Here is a 21,951-nt window from a genome sequence, read left to right on the forward strand (position 1 = left end):
TAAATGATTGATAAGCAAACAAACAACAAAATAAATAAACAAATAATAATAGTAAGTCCAGTCTGGCTTCTGGGATGAATTTGTAAAATCCAAAAATTACACCGAAGATATTAATCATTTTAGTTCAGGTTCCACATATAGACCAATTTAATCTCAAGTGGGTCGGATCAGTAAAATACTGTCATAATAACCTAGAAATGATCACAGCTCCAAATTTTTTTCCATGTAAATGTGAACATTTTCATGTCATTTAACTGTATTTACACTAAAACTAACATTTCACAAAAACATGAATAACCTCAACAAATATGAACATTTTAAAATGTCTGAAGTGTAATTTTAACAATATTCTGCCTGTTATTAAATCTTTTGTGTATTTGTTGATCCACTGTGATCTGTAAATTGTAATTTACACATTTAAATGATAAACTGAGACATAATATTGTTAAAACTGCACTCAGTTTTCTTAAGAAATTTCAGTTTGTTCATGTTCTTCACATTGTTTTAAAGGATAGCTGGTAGATGTAAACATTGTCATCGCACAATTTTACTTTTTTCACTCTAAAACAGAGGAAAGTTTGGAGATGACATTATTTATGTATTATTATGTTGTTATTTTACTGTTATTTTACTTCAGATCAAATTTGGCTTAATGGGGCCCCTGAACTAAAATGAGTTTGACACCCCTGGTCTAAACTAAAGTGTACAGTATGTGTTTGGAGTTCACAGAGATGTACAGTAGCAGCATTTTCTGCTGGTTCAGTCTTTCTTATATTTGAGTCAAAGTGACAGAAGGCCGATCAAAGGTCAGGATACTTGTATTCCCTTCAAACATCAGTGAAGTCTGAATTTGACAGCATGTTTGCATCAGTATTTCAGTGTTTGAATGATCAGGAAAAACCTACGGATGCTTTACTTCTCATGCCGCTGAACCAAGGTTAGTATCATTAACGAAAACTAACGAAATGACGAAAACTAGAATTAAAATATTTTTGTTAACTCAAATAAATAAAAACTATAATTAAAAGAAAAAAACGATAACTAACTGAAATTGTATTGTGTGCTTACAAAACTAACTAAAATGGATAAAAATTATGGATAAAATTCCCTTTGTTTTTGTCTTTGTCAATATCGGATTGATATGGAATCGATTTATTTCCCTCAAGCAATTTTAGCAGCTGGCACCATATGATATTTAATGGTCCGTCACTTGTGGTTTCCAGTCGTCTTCTGGTCCCCACTCTACCTGGAAACATGGAGACTAAAGTTGGGAGAAAGCAGCAGAGTCCTGTCTGGGATTTATTTGAATATGACGGAGAAGAAGAGAAAAGATATAAAAAAAAAAACTAAACTAAAACTAAGCATTTTGAAAACAATGAAAACTAATTAAAACTAATGGAATTAGAGAGAAAAAAGTCAAAACTAAATAAAACTAAACTATAATGAAAAATGTAAAACTATTATAACCTTGCTTCAAACCTCAGTGAAGTCTGAATTTGACAGCATGTTTGCATCAGTATTTCAGTGTTTGAATGATAAGGAAAAACCTACGGATGCTTTACTTCTCATGCCGTTGAACAGATTAAGATTAGCATGAGGGGGAATGGGTGATTAGAAGGATCCAGAAATGACCCTTTATGCTCCATGTAGTGTTGTCTCGTTCTGTCCTGGTCCTGTTCCATGTATGAAAACTGAGCCAGTCCAGTCCGGACTCACAAAGCCTGCAGGAGTCTCTGAGGGCCCAGGCACTCAAAGGCCTTTTCACCTGGACAGACACACAGGACAGACAGGAAGTGGTTCTTCTGCTCAAACCACACTTTCATATGCTAATAGCAGGTCCTATAGCTGCTGACAGCCTTCACCTCTGCCTGCTCAAAACGGTCACTGTGTGTTTCAGAGGAAGGCCACAAGTTGTCACCTCACAGAATTTTGAATACTCCACACTGACACTGTGCAAAATATGGGAAATCAGGCCAAAAAAGAGAGAAAAAGCTTTGAACGTTAACGTTTAAAGTGAAACCTGCACTCACATGTTCGCAAAAGCACGTTTTTAAACATTAAACCCCCGATTTAGTAAAGCTTAGAACCAGAGCAAGTCTGGGTTTGGAACCAAACAACTACTGTTGAGCACAAAATGAACAGTGGAGGTGTGGACACAGTTATGGAAGCTGACCTAATTCAGACCAGAGCGGCCACAGGACTGAAGGAGAAGGCCTGACTGACAAGGGGCACTTTATTCCTCTACTTCAGCTTCTGCTGTTCTTTCTCTTCTTCTTTCTCTTCTTCTTCTTCTTCTTCTTCTTCTTCTTCTTCTTCTTACCTTCACCAGGAGGTATTGTGATCACTTTGCTTTGTTTGTTTGCATGTTTGTTTGTTAGCAACTTTACGGGAAAACTATTCCAACCATCTTTACCAAATTGTCCCCACAGATAGGCCTAGGCCCTGGGACCAACCCATGAAATTTTGGGCCAAGTAGGCCAAAGTTCAAGGTCACAGCGAGGTCACAAAATCTACAATTTTCCTATCTGTCATCATTGAGCAATTTTCGAAAATTCATAAAAAATTCAAAATGACTCCGATTAGCCTCCAATTTGATCCACCTGTAGATTATAACAATATCTTGTAACTGGCACAAAATTGTCCACATCCACTGTGGAATGTGGACTCTGGACATTTCAATTTAACATTGAAAATCCCATTAACCACACATTTTTCATTAGAACTCAACAAATATTGATTGGAATTGAATATAATTTGACATACACATGACTGGTACCAAGCTTCAACTTTTCCTGCTGTATGGAACAACCTGGAAACTTATTTTAGGGCTCCAGATCAGTAGAAGTAGCCCAGAGCGTTTCTCCTTAGAGGATGCCATCCATGAGTTTTACTCCCATCTGTGCCACATCCATACTGTTATGTTCAGGGTGGGACTCTACATGTGAAATTTGGTGGATACTGGACAAAGTACAGCTGAGTCATAACCATTATCGTGCTTGATAGAAAAACATTAAAACTTGTTGTGATGTTGTCAGGATTACGTAAAGTCAACAACTTTACTGTTTCATCAGCTGATCAAATTTGAGATGTAATTGTTCAACCTGCTGGGAGCAGCACATGCACCGTAGGACTGGATAAGTTGAATTTACTTAAAAAGTTTGAATAAACCGGTCGCCTTAAAAAAATTCAAGTAATGAGTAATGAAAACTTGAGTGTATTAAGCTTAAATGCTTGATTTGAATGGAATTGCTATTTTAAGTACACGCTTAATGCCAAGTTAATTTAACTTAAAATTTGTTGCAATGTCAAATGCTTTGTATAATCATTAACTTAATATCATCAGTTCATTGGACTCAATTCCAAGCTGATTTAAATTAAAATCTTTTGTAATATAAATTGCTGTGTATGATTATTAAACTTAATTTATTGAGTTTATGACACTTAATTCCAAGTTCATTTAATTCAAAATCCAAAGCAGTATTAATTTCAATAAACAAAAAAACAACTACCAAAATGACATTCTCCTTCTTTTTACCTCCACCAAGGAGGTATTGTTTTTGCCGGTGTTTGTTTGTCTGTCTGTCTGTCTGTGTGCAAGATAACTCAAAAAGTTATGGATGGATTTGGATGAAAATTTCAGGAAATGTTGATACTGGCACAAAGAACACATGATTCAATTTTGGTGGTGATTGGGGGGAGGGGGGGTGGCTGATCTGCCTTGGCGGAGGTCTGCACTCTGAGTGCTTTTCTAGTTGAAAAGTGCAACATGAAAAACTAACCACCTGATACCTGGAGCAGTAGCATAATTATTTGAAATCCTATTTTAGACTTAAAGCTGGTTTTTCACCTGGTTCAATTAATGATCCACTCATCATCCAGCTCTACAGAAGCCTGATAATGATGTAATGGCTTCTGGGTGTGGATGGAAGAGGGAAACATCTGAAACATGCAGAATACTGGTCCTTGAGGACCACAGTTGAACACCCCTGCGTTAGAAGAAGCCCCTCCTCCCCCACTAAAACATAAAATCAACCACCAATCAAATTGGTCTGAATGTGGAACCAGAATTACAATGACTATGACACCACTGATTGATTATCTCTTCAGTGTAATTTTTACATTTCACAAATTCATCCCATGATTGAAGATTGGAGCCTTTGTCTGGCTGGTTTTTGTTCCATGGGTGCATGTTTGACACCTGATGTAAAATGTTGAAAATAATAGAAGTGCTCTTGCCAGGATTTGAACCCCATTCTCTTTATGCACCCTAATGTGCATGTCCCATTTATAACCAAAGTCTATTTGGTAAAGGGAGTTAAATCTAAACTAGACTAAAGTCTAATCATGTAAAGACAACACTGTCTGTTCCAGCAGCCTTTGAGTCTGTATGAAAAACCAGCAGGCAGCCACAGCAGGTATGGATGTATTATTACACAGATGGAACTATAGAACTGCATGGACTGAATATGAAATCTGTTTGAACACAGACAGTGACTGAGTGAATCACACACAGGTGTCAAACATAGGCCCAGACCTGGACTGTTGTCCTGTTGTTTCTAATTATAAATTATTACCTCCGCCAAGGAGGTTATGTTTTTGCCAGGGTTTGTTTGTTTGTTTGTTTGTTTGTTTGTTTGTTTGTTTGTCTGTCTGTTTGTTTGTCTGTCCGTTAGTGTGCAACATAACTCAAAAAGTTAAGGACAGATTTGGATGAAATTTTCAGGGTTTGTTGGAAATGGGATAAGGAAGAAATGATTAAATTTTGGTGGTGATCGGGGGTGGGGGGGCCCACGGGGGGGCCCACTGATCAGCCTTGGCGGAGGTCTGCGCTCTCCGAGTGCTTCTAGTTACCTCCACCAAGGAGGTTATGTTTTTGCCAGGGTTTGTTTGTCTGTTTGTCTGTCCGTTAGTGTGCAACATAACTCAAAAAGTTATGGACAGATTTGGATGAAATTTTCAGGGTTTGTTGGAAATGGGATAAGGAAGAAATGATTAAATTTTGGTGGTGATCGGGGGTGGGGGGGCCCACGGGGGGGGCCACTGATCAGCCTAGGTGGAGGTCTGCGCTCTCCGAGTGCTTCTAGTTACCTCCGCCAAGGAGGTTATGTTTTTGCCAGGGTTTGTTTGTTTGTTTGTCTGTCTGTTTGTTTGTCTGTCCGTTAGTGTGCAACATAACTCAAAAAGTTATGGACAGATTTGGATGAAATTTTCAGGGTTTGTTGGAAATGGGATAAGGAAGAAATGATTAAATTTTGGTGGTGATCGGGGGTGGGGGGGCCCACGGGGGGGCCCACTGATCAGCCTTGGCGGAGGTCTGCGCTCTCCGAGTGCTTCTAGTTTGGAATGGAATGGAATTCAATGCCATAACTGAGTCCAACCTTATTAAAACCAACTCTTTACTTTGGTTCCAAAAGTGGTCACATTAGTGAGGTTCATTTTTCATTCATTTTTATTAATACATGATAATTTAAAAAAAAAAAAAAAAAAAAAAAAAAAAAAAAAAATATATATATATATATATATATATATACACACACACACACACACACACACACACGTATATATATATATATATATATATATATATATATATATATATATATATATATATATATATATATATATATATATATATTATTGGAGAAAGAGACAGTCAACATACAGTCATAAGATTTGCACTGTACATGCTCAAAAGGCAACAAACTGAAAGTGTCACATCAGATTCATACATACAGACCTTGACACACACGCACGCACGCACACAAACAAACAAACAAACAAACAAACAAACAAACAAACAAACAAACAAGACAAAAACTAGCTGGGGGGGGACTTGCTCTTTTAACTCAAAACATTAGGAGTAATACAGGGGTCAAGTTTTATGTGATCTGAAGCATTTATAACCAGTGGTGTAGTCTAGGGTATACAGTACTTATTTTTCAGTCTGCACTGGGTATACCCACTTCTAAATACCCCTGATGTCACCATTCAGTTGAATCCGCAGTTAAATTGCCCATGTTTTCCCCTACGATGGTTAAGCCATGACCCACCCTACTCTGCCTCTAATTGGCTAGTACCTGGTACCACTGATTACTGACCACTGTTTAGATTGGTTAACTTTAGGCATGAGAACTGATGAGCCAATCAGAGGCAGACTAGGGCCGGTCATTGCGAGAAAAATGTAGAGGGTATGTACGTGACGTCACTGCTAGCGGAAGTCACCGCGGTTCCGCCCACTGAGTGGCAGAAAGAGGGAGATGAGTGACAACGTTGGCGTTAATACTGTCTAAACTTAAGAACAATATTTAATAAAAAATGAGAAAGAGCTGTTGTGAGATTGATTGTATGAACAGGTTTGAAAAGCAGTCGGAGCTATCGTTTTACAGACACCGAAAGACAAAGAAAAGAGAAGTAGATGGATCCACAAATCCAGGAAACCAAACCTAGATCTGTGGATCCTGTTTGGTGTCAGCTAACATTAATTTATGCTGTATTTTTGAGTCAAATCAGACCTTAAATGACGTATTGTTTTGGCTAACGTTACTTCTCAGTAAAGCTCTTGGTTTCATGATCAGATCTTTCACGGTTTTTGTCTTCATTTTGTGATTCTGAACCTTGTGCTCCTACATGATTAGTAAACTAATTTAAACTGAGGCTAACCCAGTTTTTCAAATACGGGGGAACTGAAGAATAAAGCTACAACAGAGTATTAGAGCCACATAAGAAAATAAAAACACTCGTCACTACGAGTATAAAGTCATAAAATATTGATATAAAACCCGTAATTTTATGATAAAAAAGTCGAATACAAAAAGAATCACAATGCTATGAGAATAAAGTCGTAGTTATAAAAAACCCTCATAATTTAACAAAAATGTCATTCGTTTATGAGATTAAAGTCGTCATATTCCGACAATAAAGCCATAACATTGTAAGAATAAAGTTGTCCCCTGCTGGTCCACAGCAGTAGTATCTGTGTTGTATAAAGTACTTGATCTGAACTAGACTCAGTAAATCTCCTCAGTCCCAGTAGATCCTGCATATATTCACTGGGGTCAGTCCACGGTCTACTGTAAATGCACTTTGGATCAGCTGGTTCTGGGCCCTAGTTTTGGACCCTGGTTGTCAGTGATGATGAAACCATGTATATTTGTTTCAGGTCAAAATAGCGCTGATCCCCTCCACCCTGGATGTCAGGATACTCCATTTCTGTCCACGTCAGTGTTCATGGACCACTTGTTCTTTAGTAGCTCGTATGGATCCATGTCCAGTCCAACTGTCCTTCATTTAATTTCATATTTCACATTTTCCCGCTCTGGCTGTGTTTACTGCTATACTCTGTCATGTTGAACAGGTTGGCTTTTGCCACTTAGTCTGACTTAGAGGGGCGTGGCCCAGGGGGGGAAGTGACGTATGTGCACACTCTCTATTGCTAACTCGCGCCAGAGCCAAGACTCTGCTTAGTCCTGTCCTCCTCTGGAACCTGATTGGACACCTCAATTGCCAGTGCCACCCCAGTTGATTGACAGGTCACTGCGCGCGATAATTGGAAATGCGAATGAGAAAGGCAGAAAAAACGTCTTTCAAATGAGTGGCACATATGGAGAGAACCTACTTTCATGGAATATAGAATTCTGAGGTAAGTTTAAAGTAGTTTCAGAATGAGTCACTGTTTTAAACTACTGGCCATATGACTGAACATTTAGAAGAGAAGAGAGTTTGTCTCCAATAGTTCAGCTATGCGAGGAGGCTAAGGTTATGAAAGGCTAACGTTATTTAGGCTAAGGTTAAAGGCTAATGTTATCCTGTGTTTGCTTCATGTTGAATACATTTCCATTCATGCAGCTGCTTGTGTGTCCAGTAAAACCTACAAACTGCTCCTGATCAACTCATGATAATTTTATAATAGTGAGCAAATACTACTGGCGGATTTTTGGGTTAACTAAATAGTCTTATATGCACTGTAAAAAAAAAAACAAAAACTTGTTTTAAAAACAGTAATATTCCAGCAGCAGGGGTGCCAAAAAATACTGTTAAATAACGGAAAATACCCATATTATAAACATACGGTAATTTTCCATAATTAAAATACAGTTTTTTGCTCTAACTTTACATGAGAGTTTGCATGTTTTTTTGTTTTTTGTTTTGACTTTTTAATGTTTAATAAAGAATATTTACATGTATTGAAACAATCAAATTACCTATTAATTTATATCTAAATAATTTTCAATGAGACTAAGCTGTACAATCCACTGATAAAAACTGAATTTGGACAGTTTATCAGTGCTAATACATGTTATACATTCACAAAAATACATTTATTCAACATTTTTGTAGTGAAACCTCCCGTAATTACACAAGATATTTGTTAATTAACAAACAAGTCTTGTTAAACTTACAGAACCAATACTTCTTTTACGGTTAATTGTCAGTAGTTTAAGCTTGTTTTATTATTATTATTATTATTATTTATTTATTTATTTATTCATTTATTTATTTATTTATTTATTTTTTACAGTATTAAACTTTAAATTAACAGTTTAATCTCATAAATAGAAAAGAAATATTTGTGAAATTACGATTCATTTGCAAATGTATTTTAACTGTATTTTTCTGTTAAAAAAGAAAAGATTTCTTTAAAAAAATGGAATTTTTATGGTTATTCGCAGTTACAGTTTTTTCATGTTATTTTACATTTGACATGTAAAATCACAGTCTATTTTTTAATTTCATAGATATTTTCCTGTATCTTAAAAATACAGGAAAAATCTGTAAAATAAACGGTGAAAATTCTGTTAAATTACAGATTTCTTTTATAGTGTGTCACTGTTTTTCTGGACAACTTAAAAAAAAAAAAAAAAAAAAAAAAACCCAAAAAAACCAAAAAGGGCAAAAATTGAGAGTACACCCACTTCTCCAGGGACCACTACACCACTGTTCAAATGTTAAAATGTTAAATTTGCTTCCCCCCTCTTGAATTGAACCCCCACCGGGGCTCCTACCCTGGACCCCACTATTCTCCTTTTTTTCTGAAGGTTTCTCCCTGGTCTGTAACCCTCAGACTTCTGTGGAGTCGTGTTTGTGGAGATAAACGGTGGGATGGCTCTTCTCTTCCACAGTCTTGACTTCTTTGTCTCTGTGACGCAGTGGTCGAAGCCCCGCCCATCGCTGCATATTTTATGCTAATGAGCAGGTGCAGCCGTTCATGAGGCGCGACTGCACCTGACCACGCGCGGAACGAACCGCATGGAGCGGCGAGGGAAGCAGCGAGAGTTCAGCCGGAGGCTTTTCAGCAGGTGATGCTGTCCACAACCGAGTGACCGGAGCCACGGACCGCGGATCCGCGAGACACGAATGGATCCCTATATAAGACTCATCTGGAGAAGGCGCGTCCCCTTATTATTTTTAAATTGTATACTAATTTATCAAGGTGAGTGTGTTTTTTTTATGTCAGAACCTTGTGCTTGTGTGTCATCACTGTGGCCCCGGATCATTCCTATATCCGTTGTTTCTTATTCTAGCGCGTCTTTCCTGGGGCGCTCAAAGAGGGAACCTTTCGAAGTGGGATCATTTTAATAAGTGAGTAGTATTCACACAATCAGTAGATTTACTTTCAGATAGCTGTAAACACCAAGGGAAAGTCCGCAAATGCGCCAAACATATGATTTTACTGTCACATAACACAAAAAACACAGCAAATCACCTGAAGATTGTCGTCACTGTCTCTGGTTTCATTTCTTTTCACATTAATAACTTAGTTTTTGAAGAAGTTGCCATGATTGTAATTGATTAATTGGATAATCCTTTGTTTACTCATATAGTGCTATACATACTAAGTGAACATTAGAAAGTTTCCTATATTGACACAATGGTTCCTCAGCAATCTTATTACAGATGTGGTTCTTTATATGTTAACATTTAAGATGTTGAAAAAATGTTTCAGTTCATATTCAAAACTTCTAAAAGCATCTGCACTTGGATTAATTAGAGATGACATTAAACCTACATGACAAAGCCCCTAGTGTAGTGTTGAAATTCACTGCTAAATGAACACTGAGGAAACACTGTGACAAGTTTTACATCACTGGTATGACCAGTGTTTTAAATATTCATATATTGATATTTACATGTAATCATTTATGTGTGTAGATCTGGGTATTGTTAGAAAATGTTTGATATTCATTCCTTGGCTTTGAAACCAGATTCACATGATTGCAAAACAAAAGTGACCTTCCACTTTAAAGTACAGATCTTTAATTTTGAGTGTGTGTGTTTTTTTTTTTTTATATTATGACACAGTTTCATAATATAAACTTTTACATACATCCATTTTTATGTTATGAAACTTGTCTATTTTCACTTGTCTGTTCCACTTCTTTAACTTTATGGCTAAGCATTTTTTACAGTTACGGCAGCTTAACACAAAAAATAAATATATTTACCACAATCTGACGTTAGTAAAAATGTGTTTGACACCCTTTAGGTGCTGACAGTGAAATGACGAGACCTTTTTCCAGTCCTACGTATAGGCAGCATGTTTGTCTAGTTAAATGGTCATATACGTCATAAATTACATTTCTGAATGGGTGCTGTTGGTGGAAGTGATAAGATTTGGGCTTGAATAGCGGATGCAGGTATCAGTATCTTTTATTTGTTTGTTTACTTCTTACTGTTTTTTTTAACAGTGAGTTGGTCATTGGCGCTTCAACACAATTCAAAGACAGTGTGTATCTTCCAGCGTGTGCATTGCGCAGGTGGACTTTCATTGACCCATTGGCCTGCTTACTCTTTCCCTCTCAGACCAGTGGGCTCAAACTGTGCACTGTGCTTATATGACATATTTTAAAGTGTATTTTTTGCACATATAGAAACCTTCAGGCTATAAAACTGATAATAAGTTGATTATAAGTTAGTTAATTCCCTAAATTTCTTTTTGCATTTAAACACAGGGGACAGTGAGTGGTGTTATTTCACTGGAGGCACAGGCCTGTTATGCCTATATATCATTTTTTCATCTCTTCATGTTTTCTGTTCATATAAATTTATACAAACTGGGGTTTTAAAAAAATATTCACTCTTAAAAACTGCTTTTTGTTAGCTTTTTTGTGTGGCAGAGAATCCCAGAAATAGAGAAAATTCAACATGCTAAATATTTGCAAAAGTGCGAACTGCGCATTAAATACTAACTGGTTAAATACTAAGCTCAATCTCACATTTGCTTACCTTCAGAAAAACACTCAACACATTCCACAGTCTAACAGACAGTTGAACACATAACACAGTCTATTTGAGATTCAGACAAGACACTCTAGAATGAACAGTGGTGAAACAGAGGTGAGTGGAGCGCGGCTACATTCAGATACTGTCAGATCTCATATATAACGTGGGTCAATGCCATCGGTTAATGTCATCTTATTTGGTGATGGACAGATCCACACATCACTTGTAAGCGGGTTTATGTCGTTGGTGGGTTTGTGTCATCGGTAGTTTGCACTGTTAATGGATTTTGCCCTGGTGGTGGGTGGATGAGGATGTGGATGTGAGTGGGTGTGGGGGTGAAAGCTGTAGTGGGAACAAACCTCTCCTTGTTCTCCCTGTCCCAGCAGTGGTAGCAGCGGGATAAAGCAGGCGAAATGGGACACCACTTCCCAGGGAGGACAGGTAGGCAACTGCATTGATCACTGATGCTGAGGGAACTGCTTCAGGCAGCAAAAACACATCAGTCAGATCACCAGAAAAACCAAAACATGGCCAACACCATCTGATGAGCACATGGATGATCTGTTCCCATGGCACCCACATACTGTCAGGGTTTAACATTTTAATACACACATGTCAGATGATAGAATACCCACACAGTTCTACGTCGCATTGTATATGGATTTAGTAACAGACAGACTTTTTAACAGCGGGAAGTCATTTCCTTTGTACTATGTTTGGGTTTATTACTATATTCTATCATTTTTGAAGAAATTAAAATACATTCTGGTTGAATCTGAGTGACATCTGGGCGAAACGTTAATAATATTTACTGTTTTATAGATTAATTAAAATGTCTGTGGGTACCTTAAGAAAATTGTTAGTTATGAAAGTTATGAAAGTTATCACATTCTGTATTGTGTAATAACATCGTGGAGTGATAACATATATGTTTTCACTTGACTATGTAATGACATCTCCATCAAGATTTTGAGGTGGTTAAAAAAATGTAGGTGTTACATTGATTTGAATGAAAATCTAGTAATGGATGCCTTGTTGTATATTAACCAATACATTAAATCTTCAAATATTACATTTATTAATACCCACTAAACTCAATCTCTGCTCGTAGATATGCTTTTTATCATATTTATCCTTGAAATATGGAAAAACCCAGGGACATCGCAAAAGTCATTCATTCTTATTGACAATAATGTTAACTACTGCAGTGATCTTTTCAGAGAACTCCTGTAAAAGACCAAAATGTGTAGGTGAAAATGAATCACACCATCATCATGTATTCTACAGCACATGGAGAACTCACATGCAAGTTTCCCATTTAACTGTATAAATTCTTACACTTAAATAGGCAGCATCTAAGTGTAATAATTGATAAATTGTGTCTTCTGAGTTTATTTATTAATTATTTGCTTTTCAGACCCTTGTAAACCAGAGAAGTTTAAAGACAAAATGGATGCTATTTCTTTTATCAAAAAGGAAACTCAATCTTCTATGATAACAAAACATACTATTCTATGAAAAGGTAATTATCAAGATCGCTTAACAGTTAATTGAAATTATATCATAAATAAAGGGGAAACCTATCTTGGTTCCTAATTGATTGACTTCTTGTATACGTGCCAAGTATTACATGGAAACATTTGGTCCTCAGAAAGATATCATATTAGGAAGTCCCAGCAGGAATATACAGTGGCTTGTCTCTTGTCTCTATCTGAACCTCTATCTGCCTGTATGTGGTTCTGCCTTTTGTCCATGTTCCTTTGGGCACAGAGAGGCGTGAGAATCCACTCCAAACTATAAAGGTTAGGACATGAACAAAGCAATTATTAGTACAGGTCACAGGACACAAGTAGAAACAGATGATCTATCTCAGGTCAGATCTCTAAACACAATAATGGGGATTTTATCTGTGAACTCTGCCATGTAGGTCAGCTCTTCTGTGTTTTACCCATTAAATATGTCTGTACTAGCACGTGTACCTGTGGGGAACCGCGCGTTCTAGATCCTGGACTTCGTTATTGTTGTAATTGTCATTACAATTTCATCCTCACCACTAAAGACATGAGTTTGAAAACAACCAGACGAACACTACAGTGATTTACAAATGTTACAGATACAGATTTGTACAAGATTTTTCACGTTATCAAAATGTTTGTTAGTCCTGACACATCAGATCTTTGCTACTTTACCAGATTTGCGTAATATATTAGTGGAAGTGGAATTGAGGTTGATTTTGGTTTGCTAATGGAATTTCACTCCCAAACAGAGACAAGGTCCATTATGTACCCATTTAGCAGCTTGGGCAGCTGCTAAAAATACAAAATGTAAAAATGGGCTGTTGCAAGACCACTACAAGTCAACCCCCTTAGAAGGAGAAATTTTCTAGGCTTTTGTTATGAAGTCCTTGAGGTGGATTGTATTCACGAAATAATTATCATTTAAAGCAACTTAAAAAAATTTGATTTCATATTAAAAAACAACTCAATTTCAGATATTTTTTGGCAAAGTGTGAAGAACATTACATTATTCATTTTGGTTTGTGGATAAAACCATATCTGCACTGATTTCCCATATTTGACTCCTTTGTTTTCTCTTTGAAGGACCTTCAAATGGCAGCTACTGTGTTAGAAACCAACACATCAATTCCCAGTGGTTCACTGGGGGGCAGGGACATCTCTATGTCCAAGAAGATGTCCAACATATTCAACGCAACATCTTTAATTACAGAGAGGACATCAATGTCCAAATGGACCCGCTCCTTGGACCAGTCATCTACAACCACAGACCCATCTAATCAGTCATCTATCCACCAATTATCTAAACAAACAACTACCACATCTCCAGTCAGCAAAACAATGCACAGCACAACGTTATCTACCCAACAAGCAGAAAACATGTCACCATACAGCCTATCAGCATTCAGCACAAAGCCATCTGTCCAATTATCAGACAGTACAACACCGTCCAGCCAATCAGTCACCTCTACAGTACCAGCCAGCGAATCACCAACAAGCACAATACCAGTCAGTCAATCCATAACTACTCCATCCAGCAAAACCACCAGCCACTTGCCTGACAACACTCCACCACCCAACCAATCAATAACAAGCACAATCACATCAACTTCTACCACAAAACCAGTGAGTCAATCGACAACAAACGCACAAACAACCAGTCAACTTTCAGACAGCACAAGACCATCAAACCAGTCAACCGCCAGCACGTCATACAACACAAAACCATCGGGTCAATCCTCTATTAGGACAGAAGTGCCTAGTCCATCTGAAACCACCACCACACCCACCAGTCAATCACCATCCAACAAGCCACAAACCAGCACAGCAGTGTCTAATGTATCATTAACAGGGACATTAATAAACCGGTCACATGGCAGCACACAACCACCTGACCAGCCTGTGGGCACTACTACGAAAACAAGCCAATTATCACGCAATGGAAGAATGCATAGCCAATCACCACTCAATCCACTGACTAGCTCATTAAGCCAGTCGCTAAAAACCTCAACAACAACAACCCAAGTGCCATTCCTTTCTTTTCACCAATCCACACCTAATTTAATTCCAGCAAACCAATCCAGAAAGAAAGAAATACCTCCTAACCAGTCCCAGTCCAATGCAACAGCTTCTAACCAATCACTGACTAACGTAGTTCCATCCAAGGGCTTATTATCACCAGAGGATCATCGGGTTAACTCTTCACAGCTCACCAGACAAGCGAAGGAGGCCCTGAAGTCGTTGACCCACAGGAACATAGGTGAGTGAAAGAGATATTAGGTAGATGCTGCCTAGATGATTGACTTCAAGTAACTTAACTACAAAGTCTGTTCCTGTTTATATGTCATTCAGTCAGATGGCCCCATTTTGTTTATAGTGAAATATCTCAGGCAGAGCTTGAGTGTCATCTAATTCAGCACAAATATCAAATATCTATAAGACTTTATTATATGTAAGATCTGAAGAAAATTTCACTCAAATATGTGTGAAGTAAATACAGTTATGTGATGACATTTTATATCCAAACAGTCAAACTACACAGATACATTAGGATGCAATGATAGCAGACACATTTACAGTTCTTGTTTCCTCACAGACATTTTTCTGGAAGTTGAGGTTAAGTATCACTAATAAGATCACCCTAAGTTTGTTCCATGAAGATGAATATTACTTAATTACAACCCCAAATAAAAACATTTGGCACAGTATAGAAAATGCTAAATAAAGTAGAAATCAGTGATATTAAAAAGAACAGGGATCTTTGTGTTCAGCTTTGACTTGAGCTGTTGCCCTTTACACTCTGAAATACTTTCAGATTTCTTGAGTTCATTCTGTTCCGCACCGTAGAGGCTGAAATATCAAAAGCCCCTCCTGTCGATCATTGAGGAACTTCGTTTTTAAACAGTTCAATAATTTTCTCATGCATTTGTCGACAAGCTGGCGATCCTCAGTCCATCCCTGCTCCTAAAGTACTAGACCTTCTTGGAACCGGCTTTTGTACTAGATGATCATTATACTTATCCCCTCAGGTAAAATGTTATTTCTGTATATGAATTGGCCCTGTCTCAACTTTTATTTGACTATGTTGCAGACTGAATGTGAGGAACAGTGCAACTTAGCCACATTAGCTAATAATTCATGAAGTTAGTATTACATAATTACAATTCCCAGCTCGTTAATATAAACTGTTGTATTACCTAAAGGTTCATGACATTTACTGTTGGTTAAAGTTTAAATATGGAAGCTTTCTAAAGGTGTGCATACTTGGATAAGCTTTGTGATGCAGTCTGTTGTGTCATTAGGTAGCTTAGCTAGCTGTTGGCGTATTGAAGAACTTGGGAATTACTGTAAGAATTTTTGCCGAAAATCTGACATCAGAGACAATTGGTAGGGGAAGAAGCAATCCATCCATCCATCCATCCACCTACCTACCTACCTACCTACCTACCTACCACCTATCTCTCTTTCCATCCATCCACTCGTCCATCCATCGACTGACTCCCCTTAATATGGAAGAGTGGTAGCTCAACTATGACTTCTCCCAAACTCCTCACCCTATCCACTCTGCAGAGAAAAGTTATTTCTGCCCCACAACAACACTCCCAGCTGAGGTCAGCAGAGTGAAAATACCACTTTCCTCTTCTGGGTCAACTGAGAGTTTACCAGGAGCTTTTTTGAGGTTGAAAGTTATGCTCCCTACCAAACTTCTCCTATGCCCCAGTCTGAGAACGCCTGACATCCGCTATAGTCATCAGCCTGTTGATATAACTTAGTAGCTACATTGTGTCAACATTATTATGACACTGCATTATATCAGGAATATACAACTAAAATGTCAACAGGTCCAGTAAGTCAGCTGTCCTCCCCGCTAGAGGTTAATGCTTTTTGCCACATGAAAGCACAAGCAAAACACATTTTTTTGATCTCATATTTAAGGTATTGTGTTTTGACATAACTAAGATAAGATATGGATTAGATAATCCTTTATTATTACCACAACAGGAAAATTTGCAACAGCGGGGAAAAGATATCTGATTTTGAACACTAGTTTTTCAGGTTGCTTTGGCAAAAATACATCATCCATGAACTCAGTAATTATAAAAATAGTAATACTAATGATATCAAAATTAAAAAAAAAATAAAAAATAGGGTTTGAGTTAACGTGACATGGATGATTTTGTCCTTTAGAAAAAGTAACCTGAAGCACAGATGATCATAGCCAGATACATGTCAAATGTGGAGAAAGTACATTTGAATGAACACATGAATGTGATTTGTAATATTTCTTTTTAAAGTTGAGGAGTGTATACTTTTCTGTGAATGATTCATCAGGTCAATTCTGACTAAAGACGTGTTAGATATGTTTTGTGGATGGATGATGTCTATTGATGGAGGAGAATGTAATTACAGTGAACCTTTACAGATCTGAAACCTTCATTGCATTTTATTCAGTCTGGATGCAGTACATTAACTGGGTAACACATAAGTTGTCAAATTAACAGAAGGATACAAGGATAACATAATATTACAGTAACAGTATGTCTGATGGTTAACTGATAAGAGCACAGTTTCCTCTAACCGTGAGGCAGGAGGTGAGCCCTGTTCACTCACGTTTATGTTCTGAACCTGCTCCATGGGCAGTGATCGATGTGGAGTTTGAACAGGGATGTGGGTTACCTGTCAAACTAGAATGTAATATACAGCAGAATGCTTAATAATACACGCTAATCCAAGTTCTAGGGCCTAGGGACCATAATATCCTCACCTGTATGTCTAGGTATATGAAAGTGCAGTTACCCACATACTTTAGAACCCAGATAGTTTTACTGTGTTGTAATAACTGTGTGTGTTAAAAAGTCTCTAATGACAATAAAAGGAGTACATAAATCATAGGTGGAGTACATAGATCCAGAGTTAAACACCGGAGTGACATTAGCTCTTTCCCACAGATGTGAAATCAGTGCACAGAATTTTAGGAAAGTTACTTTTTAATTTAGTGATCCAAGAATTTGTGTAATGTGCTTTTAAATAAATAACAAGTGAGTCCTGTGTGCTACCTGGGGGTGGGGGGTTGGTGGTGGTTGCTTTTATCTGAATCACCAGCCCCTTGGATAGTATCTGTGTCTGCTTGGGATGTGGCTGACTGAGCAGACATGCTGAGTCCACTGAGCAGATGGTGTTACTGCAGGACGAAGAGCCATGGTTTGGTGTTTGGTGGTGCGTTCACTGAGTGGAACATTTGTTGGGGCCTCAGCCTCAGTCTGACTGCTGGGGGCTCTGTTTAATGACTCCTAAATTACCTCCGGCAGTCAACTGTGTTAGGGTGTCAGAACATCAGCTGACTGACAGCTGACAGGTATATTGAGGGAAGATGAGGAAACATAGCTCTAAAAATGCGTAATTCTGTTCAATGTTAGGATTTATTTGTGCTTTTTATAATATAAGATAATGTTATAGATGCTTAAGTGAAACTCAAGTGATAAAGCTTGATAAAGGAAACTAGATTATGTTGCCTTGTGGAAAAATGTAACCTCAGTACTGCATATTCATTTTGTAGACTGAGAGGCAGGACTTAAATGGTTTGGGTTGTATTTTATTTTTTAGGACAACCCTGTGAGTTTCCCTGCCTGAATGGAGGTCAGTGTGTTCAGTCGGACTCATGTGACTGCAGCTTGTACCAGGCCACTGGACACAGGTGTCAGACAGGTAGGATACAGACGCAGTGCCCATTTACATTTTATAAAACAAGAAAAGTAAACCAGTGTGAACAGCACTCAGGTTTATTTTCACAACTTCAAAGCTCCTAATGTGTCCTAGTAGCTAAAATTTGAGAAATGTTTATAGATGATAGTTTTTTGTATTGTGCACTGGTATATTCATATAATACATTTACCTTATACAGGCTACATTTATTGTGACATTTGTCTTGATCAATCTTTAATGTGTAGAAAATGGTTGTATGAATAAAACGATGAAAATATTCCAGAGTACAGAGTACAGTTAAGCAGATACACATTTTCAGGTGGGACCCTCCTAAAACCATTTCAGATATTCAAACCAATGGTTTGAATGTTGTGGTTCTCCAGCATAGATGCTTTGATCACCAACACCATCAGCCTTTTTTTTTGTGCAGTTTTGTAATAATTCTTAGAATCATGAAGTGGGTAGATTCAGATTCAGAACAGGGGTAAAGTTGCATTTAATCTGTAATTCAATTACTGGACTTAAAACCAATGAGTTACTGACAAATTTCATATCATTAACTCTTTCAGTGCCATGGGCCGATTAAATCGGCTTTACGAATACAACCTTTAAAGTGCCACGGGCCGATTAGATCGGCTTTGGAGAACACGCCACATTTGTGTACAAACAAACCATCCTCCCCCATTTCTTTCTCACATTTCGATGACGTTCTTTCTGTGTCCCCCTTTTGAGACCAATCAGACGGGAATTTGAGGTCACGCGACCGAATAATATTTTTATATCTTTTTAATGTTTCTTATTCTCCGGTGTTTCATCAGAGGGAGCCCTCCATGCCGGGGGGCGGCTGTGGACTCCGGGGGCTGTGGCGCCTTCTCTCACTGGGGTCCGCTCCTTTCTGGTGGGTGGGGGTCCCAGTTGGCCCTCTCCCACTAGTTGGGATGCGGGGCTGTGTTGCTGGTGCCTGGTCGCCGGGGTCGGCGGCTGCATCCTGGTGCGGATGGCTCCCTGAGACAGCGCCTCCTATATTGATGTTTTACTTTTACTTGTACAGTTTTGTTCTGGTCTACCCGTGCTCAGTCAGTCTTCTTAAGTATGTGTGAGCTTGTGGGTTTGCATGTATATGTGTGTGTGTGTGTGTGTGCGGGTGAGTGGGTGGGGGGCGGTACTGATTTTTAAACTGATATGTAAAGCACTTTGTGCTACAGTTTTTAATGTATGAAAAGTGCTATATAAATAAAGATTATTATTATTATTATTATTATTATTATTATTATTATTATTATTATTATGAATTATGCAAATTATGATCAATAATGAATCGGCTGCATCCGGTGCGTTTTGAATCTAATTAGCAATCGGTCGGATGTTACCGAGCGGTTTCCTGCAGGATTCTTCAAATATTATAAAAACGATGCGAAATACTGAAAAACGGCCAAAATCTGTGGCACTTTTAAGGCTTATTAGCCCCTTAACTGTCTGGCACCGAAAGAGTTAATTACAATTATCACTGGTTGTCAGCACTAATGAACAGCTTGAGTTGTCTTTCTCTCATGGCTGATTCATCTTTCAGTTCCCAATACAGGCTTTGAGAGGGAGATGACCTGCAGGACTTGGGGCCAGTACAATTTTGAGACATTTGACGGCCTTTACTTCTACTTCCCTGGGCGATGCACATACACTCTGCTGAGGGACTGTGAAGACACGGCGCAGGCCGGCATCGCTGTCCAGGTTAGTCCAAACCCAGGGCCCTACCATGGACTAGGGACACATCACAGTGGGTGGACTGGTTACATGCACATGCACATTAGGGTTAATCTATACGAGTATATGTTTAATAAGAATATCATGAATACTGGTAAGACAAATCCACAACTGTGAAGTCTGTTTTCTATGGGTAATGTAATTCTAAAGCTTAGCAGCAGCTACTGAAATGTGAGATTATTAAATGACCATTTTATATTGTAAACATCACAGACCCAAACAGCAGCAGTAATGTGTCACTAGTATTTATCGGGTAAACAGGGATATGAGTATCTGGATCTCTCTATGTGTATGTATGTATGTATACATGTATGTATGTATGTATATAACTCATTACCAGGATACTAGTGTGCATGCTAACACAGTCATAGACTGTGAATGTCTTCCCTAACTTAACCACCGTCAGTCAGTGTTTTCCACAGTGCAAAACCTGTTGACATTCAGTTGCAGATTTAATTTTATAACAACGTAGCTTCTGATTTGCCAGATTATTACCTGTTGCTTGTACTGTGTGGTGAAGTTCCTTTCCTTTTTTTGGTGGTGACAGGACATAACATAAAATGTCTTAACTTACTAATTGTTGTGTGCTATGCATTGGACCCAATAGATGACAATTCAGGGCTGCACAATAACAAAATATTGTGAATTTTAACAGAACATATCAATACTTTTACTTGCAGAAAAGTAATTTAATCAGTACCTCCACTTCTAGCACAGTTTGGTTTTGTACCAGTATGTGTACCTCTGCTGGAGGAATCAATGTGTGGACTTTTGTCACCTTTAGACACAGTACTGGTACTGGATAATAACAGTTCTCTGAGTATGTGTGTAGTACTTTAACAGGTAAGATGTTGCAAATGTGTTTGCACAAATATTGAGAGGAATGACTTTGTCCCATGTAAAAATCTACACCCATTGTCCAAAAATCAGAGGTAGTATCAGGCAATAAACCCAGGATTAGAATAAGCTGCCCAGAGAGCTTTAAGACACTGACCGCTTTAAGTTTGAAAAGTCCCTTTTCAAGCTTCTGGAAGGTTCAGTCTCAGCCTAAGGAAAAGATCTGCTCTGAAGATTAGTGAAAGCTAGCTGGTTATTAGAGTCAATTACCATTAAATACTGCAATTACCTGCTATGCCTTGAAAGCATGTGCAACAGACCAGAACTTTGTTCCCCTTAAAAGACGGCAGATAATGTACCTGAACTGACACAAAAAGGATCCAAGAGCTTTCTGAATCCTCATAGTTGGTTCTTGTTAGAATAAAGAATAATGAAAAGAAAAAGACAACAAATGTTAGAAGAACATTAGATAACCCTTTGGTTTTCGTGGAAAAAGCCACACTGCCTTTTTTGTTTTGTCATGAATATGTAGACATTATCTTCCATATAACAGCTCACAAACAATTGAGAAGCCCAGTGGAAGTTTAAAACACATATTACTTTAAACTGCATTGCTTACTTGAAGTAATCACAAAATCTTGAAACTGTAACATCATTTTCATTCTAAGCAACTCTGGACATCATGACAGATGATTCAGTGGTCATCTTTGTAGTACTTGAGATGTAGTGTTCTTTTATTTTATTTCAATAGAGTCACAGCGTTTCCATGTTGATGAATGGTCCTGATAACCTAATGACTGTCTGACTGAACACACCACATTGTTAGCCTTTTCAAAAATTACACTTGCCACAAAAAATGAACATGTTGGAGTGCTGGATGGCCCCACATGAGGAGTGCATTGCTCTACACAGGGAC

At 38.0% G+C, this 21,951-nt stretch overlaps 1 protein-coding gene across 1 annotated transcript in view; it reads left to right on the forward strand.

Annotated features, from left to right (window-relative positions):
* Positions 1–9,246: 9,246 nt before the first annotated feature.
* Positions 9,247–21,951, forward strand: part of otog (otogelin) — a 153,409-nt gene continuing 140,704 nt past the window's right edge. Inside the window, 6 exon segments of the mRNA XM_030126012.1 lie at positions 9,247–9,296; positions 11,604–11,661; positions 13,821–14,360; positions 14,943–14,994; positions 18,339–18,440; positions 20,008–20,165. Coding sequence (XP_029981872.1) covers positions 9,247–9,296; positions 11,604–11,661; positions 13,821–14,360; positions 14,943–14,994; positions 18,339–18,440; positions 20,008–20,165 — 960 coding nt within the window.

Source organism: Sphaeramia orbicularis, chromosome 3 (genome assembly GCF_902148855.1).
Source record: "Sphaeramia orbicularis chromosome 3, fSphaOr1.1, whole genome shotgun sequence".
Taxonomy (NCBI): Eukaryota; Metazoa; Chordata; class Actinopteri; order Kurtiformes; family Apogonidae; genus Sphaeramia; species Sphaeramia orbicularis.